This window comes from Candida parapsilosis, contig 005504 (assembly GCF_000182765.1).
Source record: "Candida parapsilosis strain CDC317 annotated contig 005504".
NCBI lineage: Eukaryota > Fungi > Ascomycota > Pichiomycetes > Serinales > Debaryomycetaceae > Lodderomyces > Lodderomyces parapsilosis.
The window spans coordinates 27,138-39,408 of NW_023503277.1; the positions used below are offsets into that span (position 1 = coordinate 27,138).

General features: G+C 39.6%; 6 protein-coding genes across 6 annotated transcripts; 1 reads left to right on the plus strand and 5 right to left on the minus strand. All coding sequences in view use genetic code 12, as the record gives it.

Moving 5' to 3' along the window:
- Positions 1-35: 35 nt before the first annotated feature.
- On the minus strand, positions 36-2,477 carry SPB1 (27S pre-rRNA (guanosine2922-2'-O)-methyltransferase; the record flags this gene model as incomplete). The annotated part of the gene is made up of 1 exon (XM_036806990.1): positions 36-2,477. The coding sequence occupies one exon, from the start codon at positions 2,475-2,477 to the stop codon at positions 36-38; it is 2,442 nt and encodes an 813-aa protein (XP_036662783.1).
- Positions 2,478-5,144: 2,667 nt separating this feature from the next.
- On the minus strand, positions 5,145-6,155 carry SNF4 (AMP-activated serine/threonine-protein kinase regulatory subunit; the record flags this gene model as incomplete). Its single annotated transcript, XM_036807101.1, has 1 exon — positions 5,145-6,155. One exon carries the CDS (start codon positions 6,153-6,155, stop codon positions 5,145-5,147), a length of 1,011 nt encoding a protein of 336 aa, XP_036662784.1.
- A 182-nt stretch (positions 6,156-6,337) lies between these two features.
- NUP82 (linker nucleoporin) lies at positions 6,338-8,521 on the minus strand (the record flags this gene model as incomplete). Its single annotated transcript, XM_036807212.1, has 1 exon — positions 6,338-8,521. One exon carries the CDS (start codon positions 8,519-8,521, stop codon positions 6,338-6,340), a length of 2,184 nt encoding a protein of 727 aa, XP_036662785.1.
- Positions 8,522-8,681: 160 nt separating this feature from the next.
- On the plus strand, positions 8,682-9,905 carry SKI8 (SKI complex subunit WD repeat protein; the record flags this gene model as incomplete). Its single annotated transcript, XM_036807323.1, has 1 exon — positions 8,682-9,905. One exon carries the CDS (start codon positions 8,682-8,684, stop codon positions 9,903-9,905), a length of 1,224 nt encoding a protein of 407 aa, XP_036662786.1.
- Positions 9,906-9,938: 33 nt separating this feature from the next.
- Positions 9,939-10,718, minus strand: CPAR2_600150 (uncharacterized protein; the record flags this gene model as incomplete). Its single annotated transcript, XM_036807434.1, has 1 exon — positions 9,939-10,718. One exon carries the CDS (start codon positions 10,716-10,718, stop codon positions 9,939-9,941), a length of 780 nt encoding a protein of 259 aa, XP_036662787.1.
- Positions 10,719-11,363: 645 nt separating this feature from the next.
- On the minus strand, positions 11,364-12,143 carry CPAR2_600160 (SDR family NAD(P)-dependent oxidoreductase; the record flags this gene model as incomplete). The annotated part of the gene is made up of 1 exon (XM_036807545.1): positions 11,364-12,143. The coding sequence occupies one exon, from the start codon at positions 12,141-12,143 to the stop codon at positions 11,364-11,366; it is 780 nt and encodes a 259-aa protein (XP_036662788.1).
- Between the last annotated feature and the right edge of the window lie 128 nt (positions 12,144-12,271).

A 12,271-nucleotide genomic window follows, 5' to 3' on the forward strand; every position in this document is an offset into this window, starting at 1 on the left:
AATACACTACCATTGATATATAGCTATACACCATTCTACTTCTTATGCTTCTTTGCTATCCTCTTCAAAGCCCTTTGCTCATTCTTCATAACACCATCAACCATCTTATACTTACCTTTGACACCCTTTGGTCTTCCACTGAGACCTCTATTAGATCCTCTGGCAACAACAACTGTCATCTTCTTTCGTTTATCCTTTCCACTGTTCTTAGCCTTTTGCATCAACTTGGAGATTTCTGCTGCCTTGTCGTATTCAGATTTGGAGCTATCTTCGTTGATCAAGTCCGATTTCTTTTTCAATTTTTCCAAACGACGCAATGCTCTCATCTTTTTTCTACCCTTGGCCTCCAACACTTTTTTGATAGGTCTGGCATTCAATTGCTTGAGTTTTTCCTTGATGGCCAAACTAGCTTCTTTTGAGATTGGTTTGATCAACTTAGAGTGTTTATTTTCGTCGTCAAGGAACCACTCGGGGAGATTTTCCTTATCACGGAAGGAATATCTATTGATTCCCTCCTCAATAAGATCTTTCTTTGTCATTTTGCCAAGGGCAACTTTGTGAGCTAAAGTCATAGCTTCTGCAGTCGTCAAATCGACCCTTTCCTTGTTTGACAATTGCTCGTCATCTGTATCATCTTCTTCTCGTTCTTCTTCATCTGCCGCATTAGGAACAATCTCAAAATCCGAATCAGAGTCTGAGTCAAAGTCGACTGCTGGCGTGTCTACTTTTCCATTCGTTGATGCAATTGTCGCAGTCGCCATCTTTTCTGCTTTTGGTCTCGACTCCTCAATCAAATCCTCGTCGTCAAGCTCATTGAATATCGAATCGGATTGGAAAAAGCTTCTTGCAGTCTTGGTGAGCTCCCCATTTTGTTTTCCTTCGGCAATCAACTTGATATGTTCATCATCATCCTCATCAAAATCCAGACTTTCCATTTCATAATCTTCCTCATCTTTCTCCTCCCCTTCCTCCTCCTCCTCGCCTGACTCTATACCATCCCACGCTTCATCATCACCTCCTCTTGCCAATTTTGCTTTATACTTGGCATCTCTTTCAGCTCTGCGGTTTTGATATTGTTCATACATGTCATCTAATTGCGCTTCCAACTCATCAATTTCGTCTTCGCTGTTTGCTTCTTGTTCATCGTAATGGATCTCAGTGTCTCTAGCACAGTCTTCCTCTGAAAATACCATCGCCTTTTTACCTGCAGCTAGCTTGCTCAACGGACCAGATTTCTCAGCTGTTTTTAGATTAAACAAAGAATCAGCACCAATTTGGGCCGCATCTATACCAATGTTCATATCGGTAACCATTTGCATCTGATTTCTAACAATCTCCTTCTGTTTTAGCTCATTTGCGGTCTTTTTAGCTCTTTTTGCTTTTTGCTTTTGCTTCTCCAACATTTGATTCAATTCTTGATCAATCTTTTGTTCCTCAGTTAATTCCTCAACCTCAATCTCTGCCTTCTCTTCCTCCTTATCAATCCCCAACAAATCTCTAGCCTGTTTACGGAACCTCAATATATGTTTAAACTCCTTCTTTCCAAGAATTTTCAAATCCTTGAAACATTCTCTCAACTCTTCACTATAAGACTTTAGCTTTTTTATTATTTTCCACTCGTGGTCATTATCATCAATATCAAACTTGTTGAGCTGTCCTAGTTGATTTATTGGATCATCTTCCTTTATAAATTGCATTATGGGCATAGTGTGAAACAATGTATAATCTCCTTCCTCATAACCTTGTCTCTGTCTTCTCTTTTTCTCAGGATTAAACACTTTCTCCTCATTATTGACACTCTTCTTGCCGTTCAACTCTTCAAACACCTCGCGAGGGTCCAAAAGTCGTGGATCCAACTTCTTTGGTGCCTTGAAACCTCTACAAACAACAAAAATCTCAGCGGACACATTTCTTGAACTTGGTGGCTTCGTGGCCTCAACTTTATCAAATAGTTGCTGAAATACCCACATCAAATTATTGTAGTCTCTTGATCTGAAAATCTTGGTAACAAATGTACCCCCCACTATCAAATTCTCAACTGCCAACTTCAAAGCTTGTAAAGTCAACTGTGACTGCGTAAATGCATCTTGTACCCACCCTAAACCAACGTTTGGGGCACCATCATGTAGAACTGTATCAGCTTTCCAAGTTTTCATATGACCACGCAATTTACTCCTGCAATCTTCTGTGGTGATATCACTTTGGAACGTGATACAATTAGGTAACGGCTTAATGGGGACTATATCTACCCCAATAATCAATGAGTTTACAGGACATAGCTGCGATGCAACTTGACACCATGAACCCGGTGCAGCACATAAATCAATGACAACTTTTGACTTTTCTAAAAAATGGCCAAATTTTTCATTTATTTGGATAATTTTGAACGAGGAACGAGCACGATATCCTTTCTCCTTTGCAAGGTAGTAGTATCTATCCAAACGCCCTTTACTGTTTTTCTTTTGCACTTTCCCCATGTTGTGTTATATGACTAAGGTTTAATTGTTTAAAGCGGGATGAGATGGGGTCGAATTTTTTAATTCTTTCATTTTATTTTTTTTTTTTAGGATGAGCATCGTACAAAGTGATTATAGTGTCCAGTTGGGCACATAAATATGAAGTAAAGTGCAGTGTATCATCAGAATTATGGGTTTTAATTCAGATTCAAAAAATCAAAGAGGTAGCTATCTTTAAAGCTTTGTATTATTCTTTTAGCATTTAGCCATAGCTAGCCATTCTGAAAATGGGCTTACTTAATATTAATATAGGCTCATATTAATCACGTGCATGGAACTATACAACCGAAATGAGTCTATTTTTGTGTAGTCTTACCTTCCCTTTTTAATATCTTTAACAACGATACTACTACATTTCATCCCTTGGATTAGTTGAACCTGAAATTTACGAAAGACCAGAAAACAAAGCTGCCACTACTTTCTTTACCTAACCTCACACAAGCTGAATAAGTTCGAATGGAAAGAAATTGCCCAGCCCATGAGTGCTAAGAGACATTCGCATGACATGCAAGTGAGCCTCAACTTATTACCCATACATTTTGGAAAAGATCGTGGCTCATGCAGAAGTTGAGAACCTCATTGGAGTCTTATTTGACACCAGATTTACTCTGCCGAATCCGAATTTGAAGGTTGCTATCGTCTACGCTATTAAACAGAACCTGATGATTACATTTTACAGTCGGGGAGTCGCTTCATTAGACGATGAATACGTCCCAGAAGTTGCATGGTTAGACGATAAATAAAGTACAGGTTATCGTGTGACTTCAGTTGATGATTTATTTGCGTTACACCTTTTTTGTGTTCAAGAGCACATACCAAATGACTTACAAATCACTTTTGAGTTTAAACATTTAATTAGTTTCATTGACTTCAATAGTAAAGATTGGAGCGCTGAAGTACAGCATTCTAGGCACTCTTGATTGGGCTGTTTCGAAAATAAGCAACAATTACGTGAGTTACTAAGATCACATCTTTCGCTCAGGACTTTTTACTACACTTTGAGGGCAAGAGTGAAGAGTTTTCAAATTTCATGGTTTCTGTACTTCAAAGTTTAACACTCTTTGATACAAGCAAGATCAGCTTCAGTTCAAGTAAAGTTGAATCAACAGATGTTGCCCTCATTCAACACATCTCAGATGTTTCCAGGTCTCATTCTGCCACTCCATTAGAGCTGCTCTTTGTGGAATTCCAACTGCCTCCGCTGTCACTGTATCTTCCCTTTGAAAGTATCGAGCTCATCAACACCGACCGACATGGGTACTTTGCTATGGATTTAGCACCAACTTTGAGGGTTCTAAAAGTGTGCCGAGACTTATACCATGAGCGTAATATCTTGAAGCGCGTCTCGTCCTGTTTGGATGTTTTGGATGTGTCCCACACGATGCTAAGTCACGAGCACTTGGATTTTTTGAAGTTTGTCGGTTTAAAAGAGCTCTATATGAATCACTGTGTAATAGGGCCGAGCACTTGTTTGCTCAGATTTCCTGATTCGCTTGAGCTTTTGGACCTCGATTATTGTTCTTTAACATCCATTAAAGATGTCAAATTTCCGAAGAACTTGTTTATTGAACTTGTTGTGCAGTGACACAAAGATTATATATAAACCACACTTTCCCAAATTAGTGAAAGAGCTCAATTTAACTAATAGCCGGCTCCTTTTCTAGACCTTTTCATCAATGTCATTAGTGAATTGATGGAGATTGAAGCGTTGAGTAGGAGCTTTTACATTTGGGAGTATCAAGACGACCTGGATGTGAAATTAACGTCGGAGATGGTCAATCTAAGACTTGAAGTGCGTGGGCGTAGTCTTATAAATTCATATTTGTAATTAGGTACACGGTTGCAGTATTTGAATTTGAGAGGTTGTGATTTGGGAAATGTTCAAAAACTCATGTTAGACTCATGCACGAACATGAAGTTCTTGTGTCTTGCCTAAAACGACCAAATCCCAGTCGACCTTGCATTAACCACGTCATTGGAGCAGGTTGACTTTTCAAGACTGGGTTTGAAAAAAGCTCCAGGCGCAATAAACTACTTACCCAAGCTCAGAATTTTGAATCTTGCGGGTAACAAGATTTCTCGCGTTGATATAAAACTCTCCTCGTCTATAGAGCATTTGGATTTGTCACGGAATGAACTTAAGGACTTTCTGTTGCACTTCTGTATCAACGGTGAGCTGCTGCCCAGGGTTCTTGATTTGAGTTGTAATCAATTGAGAGAGATTATATCGAAATCTCTTGGTTTCGAGTCCAATAGGGTGCATAAAGATATGTACAAGATTGGCTATAGTGATAATTCCAATATTATCATACAACCAGACTTAAGTTCACTATTGTCACACTCACTTCATTTTTGGTGGTTTCTAAATGAAGGTCTTTCTTTACAAATTGCCCACAAGGCACAATTGTCCAAGGGGAATTTCGCAACTGAAATATTTTTGATGACGCCGAGACGTCTCAGCACTACATGCTATTCATAAGTACATTAATAACTGTATTTTTTAAGTAGTATCATGTTTTTTGAATCCATAGAGTAAAAATTTTGCCACAGTTTTGCGACAAATTCAAAGAAAACTTTACCAACCACAAAACGATTAAATCTACAACGACACCTTCAGCTTATTCACGTTTATTGGTCTTCTCCAAACAATATATAGTTTAGAATATCGCTCAATGTAATCACATTAATCAACTTCCCTTCATTATCAACAACAAACAATCTATGCAACCTTGATTTCCGAATTGTGTCCATAATAGTACTCAATCTATCATTAACCGTACACGTGTGAACACCTTCGAAATCTTCTGATCTCCTCAACAATGCTTCTCCAACAGACAAGTCCAAGTCAGTATACATGCCCCCCTTGACCAAGGCCAACACGTCAACTGTTTCATAAACATTTATCAATTTACCTTCTTCATTCACTATAGGGATAGACGAGATTGAATATGAAGTCAACAAGTGAATCACTTCAATGACAGGAGTATCCATCGTACAAGTGCTCAATTGTTTTGGTTTGTTGAGTTCAGTGTGTTGAATTTGTTTTAGCAACATCTTGGTCTCTTTACAGTTCAAAGCAACGAATTTTAAAATACGGTATTGAGTCAACACACTGACAACTATATCCCTTGCTTCGTTTTCATTGGTGTCCAACAAGGGGATTCTTCTAGCTTTCGACTCCAACATTTTCACACATGCTTCGTACAACGACTTGAATGGGTGTATTGAAGCCGTTTCTATTTGATCAACACCAATGGCCTTTTCGACATCTCTCAACCCATCCAAAGTTAACTGATCAACAAGCTCAAACTTTTCTGGGTATTGGAAATAGTATTGAATAACGTTAATAAAATCGCTTGACGTCAACAAACCAGCAAATCGAGATGTCTTGTTGTTCCATAATGGAGCAGAAACAATATTATTCTGTAGCAAGATATTCAATGACTTTTTAACCAATAACGATGTGTCCAAGACGATTAGTCTATAACTCACAGGTAATACATCGTATGAAGTTTTGCTCTGCAAAAACAACCGGATGGCTTTGATACCTATCTTTTGATCATGATCTATTTGCTCGTCTGATAAGCTGAGTATATAGTCGTTAGGTGTAGAGCTTGAAGGTGGCGCAACGTCTGTCATTGTCACTATTTGGGTCGACCAGTGCCGGGTTCTTGTTGGAAAGATATCGGCGACTTTTGTTTGTTGAGAAAAACAAAACAGGGGAAAAATTGATTTTGCTTATGCTGTGTTGTAGATCTACACAGTATAAACAGAATGTTAATACACAACAACTCCTACACATCCGTGACCAAGTGTTCCATCTAAGTTTTGATACTGACCCGTTCTATTAAATCATGTATCTCTGAGCCTTGAAATTTCAACCATGTAATTAACTTCTTCATTCTTTGTTGTAGTTGCAAATTCTCTAAAACAACCTTTTCGTCATATTCTCCTTCGACAGTTGGTTTCAATTCCTTACATTCCTCCACTTCCTCACTGATAACCTTTAACTGATCAATCAATTCAAGCGTAGTTTTGTTCCAGGCATTGATTTCTTCAAAGTACTGTTTTTCTTCCTTTGAGAGCGGAACATTCTTGCCTTTGTACATTTGATCATTGATCTTTGATTGAATATGCTTCATTCGGGTATCGAGCTCTTCTTGTTTCTGCGAAAACTTGCCAATTCTATCATCAATCTCATCATTGTAAGGGGTATTGTCGGTCAAGTTCTTCAATGTCTCGACTTGCAATTTTAAAGATTTTAATTGAGCCAAAGTCCTTGATTGTAACTTGATGGCAAATACAGAATACCCAAACACAGCTTGATTAGTTGCTAGTGAATCTTTATTCAACTTTTCAAGCACTTCAATCGTTGGTTCGAGCTTCACATTGGGATCATTTTTCAAGGAATATGAATTTTGCAATGTTTTGAGGCTGGATTCAATTTCAGCAAATGGCTCCGCTGAAATAGCAAGCGATGGTACAAACGGTTTTTCATCAATTTTCAACTGCTCCACAACTCCCTCCAGCTCGAGCACTTCATCAGCATTAATTGTTACAATCTCCAAATTATCACGCACAATGACTCCCACCTCCAGATCAAATTTTGCAACAATTGCAAATCCTTGAAGATCCTTTCCAGAAGAGAGAAGATTGTAGGTGGGTTTAATCTTATCCAAGCTGTCGATGCTATCGTTTTCCAAATCTGCCAAAAGCTCACGAACCCATTGGCAACGGACAACCACCAAGCTTCCGTCAATTGCAGCGACAAATTTATCATCACACCCATTCAAGTTCTTCAAGTATCCTTTTCCATCGAAAGGTAGTTTCTCCGATTGTAGAAACTCCAATGAGTTTAGGTCTTGCTCCCAAAAGATCTTTTCAGCATTGGCCTCATCGATCGAGTCAACAAATCCAAAACCTTTCTTCGGTTTGGCATAGCCAACTTGTTTTGGCTCCTCATATTTGACCAATCCACTTCCAAGGATATTTAGAAAATATGAAATCGTATCGCCCTTGATCGATGCAAGTAAACCAATATGTTCATTATCTCCAAAGGACACCAAATCATCTGCGCCAATTTGTGCCACTACTCTAGGGTTATAATCTGCTGTTGTCAATTTTGGTTCGACAATAAACAACTCATATGGATCATCAGTGTATAAACCTCTCATTTCACGTAAGTTGTTCAGAAGTTGGTGATGCAATGACTCATACACTTTTAATTGAGTTTTCGCCAGGGTGAGTAGCACCGACTGTCCGGGGAACTTTTCCTTGATAGTTTCAATAGTATTTTGTGAATCATCGATTGCAACATTTATAGCTGATTCTGAAACTGCAATCCTTGTTGAGCTGTTGTAAAAATCAACGCTTAAGATTTGATCATCAGTTGATGCATATAATTTCAATGCATCATTGATCTTGCTGCGTGATCCAAAAGCAATAGAGTTGATCTTTTCACAAAAAGAAATCTTAACTGATGGGACCTTGACTGACTTTTTCAAGTCAAACCCAAACACTTCTGAATTTTCATTGAGAATCACCAACATCGAATCATTGGCAACAACGGACTGCCAAAGCACCTTCTTAATCTTACCCACATCGGTAATTCTATAGTGTCTTTCTTCAATATATATCGACTTTTGCTTTGTGTTCAACACTGGTGGCAATGAAACAACATCGATTATTTGATCACCGACAATTGCCAAAAACGTGCCTGATTCATTAATCTCCAAAAAAACAACTTCAAAATTGGCATTAGGGGTTTTCAATAACTTGTAGTTTGATGTTATTGGGTTGATTGTGCAGCATCTAACAAGGTTTTCCTGAGCAAAGAACAACTCTGAATTGTTTCTGCAGACCAATTTGTTGTGTGGAATACTCGCTGCAGGTGGTGATGCGGGAGGTATCGTTGAGCCAGACTCTTGAGCAAAATTGAAATTCGTAGGAAAACTATGTTGAAAGATCAATTGTTTGGTGATCAGCGATATCAACTCGTCCGACATGTTGTGGAAGATTAACTTTTGTTGTGATTGTGTGTACGTGTGTGTGCGTGTGTACGTGTGGCTAGCAAAGGGATGGTTCTTAATTGCACTGGAATTTTTCTTCCTTCTGAAAAATTCTGGCGGTGAAGCATTACAACCACCACGAACATACATCCAAGCAATGGGTAAGCAGTATATAACAACAGTGAGTGCATCACAGGCACACAAGTCAGATATTCTAGGACTAGCAATCACGCCAAGGTATACAATAACCGTTTCTAGTGATGGATATGCCAAATTCTGGGACAACAAAAAGGATGAGGTTCACAATCCGAAGGAGTTTGTTCAATCAGTTTTCGTTGACAAGAGTGGTATTCACCATTTAGCAGTTTATGAGAACAAGATACCGAGTTCAACTATAAAAGTCACTATTGTTGCATTTGGATGTTTTAACGGATTGATGAAGTTCAAGCAATTTGTCAATGATGATTTAACGACTTTGCAAGATTGCGATTTCGAATTGAGCAAGAGCTGGGTACCCGGATTCTACGTCGACCCAGAATCGAAGCAGGATTACTTTATAGTAAACAAGATGAATGGGGTTACGGAAGTGTACACTGTTACAGTCACCGCAGAAAAAGATAAAGCCGACTCTATCACATTTACAAAGTATGGTGACTTACGAAGCGGAGCCACACCAAACTCATCATCATCATCATCGTCATCAACAACAACATCATCATCATCACCATTTGCAATCTCCCTAGCAGTAAATCAAACCGACAATAAAAAATGTGCTGTGGGATACATCAATGGAGATGTCCTCTTGTACGATTTCCAAAATCTAAAAGTGGTGTATACATTCAGATCAACTGACCTAGTGGTTAGCAGAAACCCCAAACTCAACTCGTCATCATCTTCGTCATCATCGATTCCCCGTGCAATTGCATTCTCACCTGGTGGTACACTACTAGCAGTAGCAAGAGATAACCAAGCCGCAGGGTCAATCACCTTGTACGATGTTCAATATGGTGAAAACGTGGGGACGTTGGCAACTCCATCGCATTCTGCCAAAAGTGGTGTCGTTGGAGGATTTGCCCACCAAGGATGGATCTTGGGTCTTGATTTTGATCAAGAAGGGAAAAACTTGGTATCTTGTGGGTTTGACAAATGTGTACGTGTGTGGAATTTGGAAACCAGTGAACGTGAAGCAACGATAAATATCTCAATAACCGATTTAGATGATGCTAGCAATGATGACCTGCAGGATGAAAGCGTTGCTAGTGGTGTTAAATTTATTGGTAAAGGTGTTAGAGGGGGTGCTGGTGGTGATAGTAACGAAGGGATTTGCGTAATCAGTTTCGATAGAGGTATTAGATGGTACAGAGAAGCCGGTGGTGTATAGGTTCAAAAGAAAAGGAAACTTCTTTATTTACTTTTAACGACCTAGCCAACCCCCATCAACAACCACAGTCAGTCCCGTAACATAACTTGAAGCATCACTGCACAAAAATACAATTGGACCTCTAAAATCCAGTCTTTCTGCCCACCTACCGATAGGGATCCTCTTGTCCACCAAATCTTTACTCTCCTGAGCCATACTATCAGTCAATTTAGTCTTGACATAACCAGGAGCAATACAATTGACACGCACACCACGTGAACTCCATTCGTTAGCCACTGCTTGAGTGAACTGCTTGATTCCACCTTTGGCTACAGCATACGGCGACGATGCAAACCCACCTTGGAAAGAAAGCAACGATGCAGTGGCTACAATTTTCCCCTTTGTTCCCAACTCAAGCATCTTGGCACCAAACCGTTGTGTCAATTTAACGGGGATATTCAAATCAACCTTGATAACGGCATCAAATTTGTCCTGGGGAAATGATTCAGCAGCGTTTCTCTCAGTAATACCGGCATTATTAATCAATATATCAACTTTACCAGTGGTTGATAATTTATAAGCTTGGGTAAAGATTTTATCAACAATTGCTTGCTCTTCATCTTGGACAAAGTCAACTTGAATCGAGTCAATGATCACTTGGGAGTTGAATTTTTTAATCTCAGTGATTGCTGAATCAAGTGTAGATTGTGATCTATAAGTCAAAATCAACTGCTTGATCCCAGCAGAAGCAAGACCTTCGGCGTAACCCAATCCAATACCCAGGGTTGCGCCAGTGATTACAGCAACTTGACCTTCCAATGAAAACAATGACATAATGCTTGAAAGATGTGAGTTTGGTTAGTTGAATTGGGGGGGATGGAGAGAGAGGCAGAGGGCGTTGTAGTGCTATTTAAATGATTATGTTGTGGATGCTGTTTCTTTTTGTGTAAACAAGGCCTTATCACTATACTCCGTCATGACTCTGTTGGTGTTGCAGAGTTCAGCATATTTCCAATATGTTGCGTTTATGTTCACAGACTCTCGTCCACCTGCAAGCAAAAGTAGGGAGATTTAAGCTCTCCCTTATGGTTGGTATGGATCACGTCACAGACAATCTAGAAATTGATGTCTTGCTGTAAGTATCCCTTTTGAAAAGTCACATCCCCCACTTTTCCAATTTTGCAAAACTTTGGGGGATCGCAAAACAATAAGATACATTTCGTCCTGATCACAATCTCGGACCGACCGTGTCGGTTGTATTTATAAATGGGCTTCACAAATGAGACATAAGTAAAGCACAGATTGAGTAATACATTGTGCTTCTACAAACAACAAGTTTCATATCACCTGTTGCAAAAACAAAGGATAAAACCCCATTCTTTAAATTCGTATTGATACTCTACATATCCAGACATTATCCCTCACCACCCAGCCCAACCTCTCTCTCTCTCTCTTTCTCTTTCTCTCTCTCTTTTCCTCTCACCGACCCAACCATCCACCATCAACAACCAAGCACAGTCCCGTCATATAACTTGATGCTTCAGAACACAAAAACACAATCGGCCCTCTAAACTCATCACACCTGCCCCATCTCCCCATGGGAATCCTACGACTAACCAATTCACGATTCTCATCAGACATCGAATCAGTTAAATTCGTAGCCACATATCCGGGAGCTAAGCAATTGACACGTACACCACGATCACTCCATTCATTGGCCACAGCCTGGGTGAAATTCTTTAAACCACCCTTAGCCACGGTGTAGGCAGCAGTATAGACTCCGCTTTGGAAACTTAGTACTGATGCCGTGTTTACAATTTTGCCTCGTGTTCCCAACTCAAGCATCTTGGCGCCGAAACGACGCGTTAATTTGATGGGGATATTCATGTCGATTTTCATAACATTGTCGAATTCGTCTTGCGGGAATGATTCAACTGGGTGTCGCTCATTTATACCGGCATTGTTGATCAAAATGTCAATGATACCAGTGGTTGATTTAGCGTACGATTGAGTGTATATCAATGCAATGATTTCATCTTCAGGCATCGCGAGGAAATCAACATGGATTGAACTAATGATTACATCAGGGTTAAACTGCTTAATCTGTGATATAGCAGCATCAAGTGTAGCTTGTGAACGAAAAGTCAAGATCAATTGTTTGATCCCAGCAGAAGCTAATCCTTCAGCGTATGCTAGTCCAATTCCCAGTGTTGCACCAGTGACCACGGCAACTTGTCCATCAAGACGAAACAATGACATTCAGAAAGTATTGCAAGGCGGGGGGGAGGGGGGAGGGGAGCTATTCCATAGCAAACACAAGCTATTCTCATGGTATAGAGTGCTGTATTTATATAAGTGGATGCGCCGCTTCTGATTCTATTGCCTTT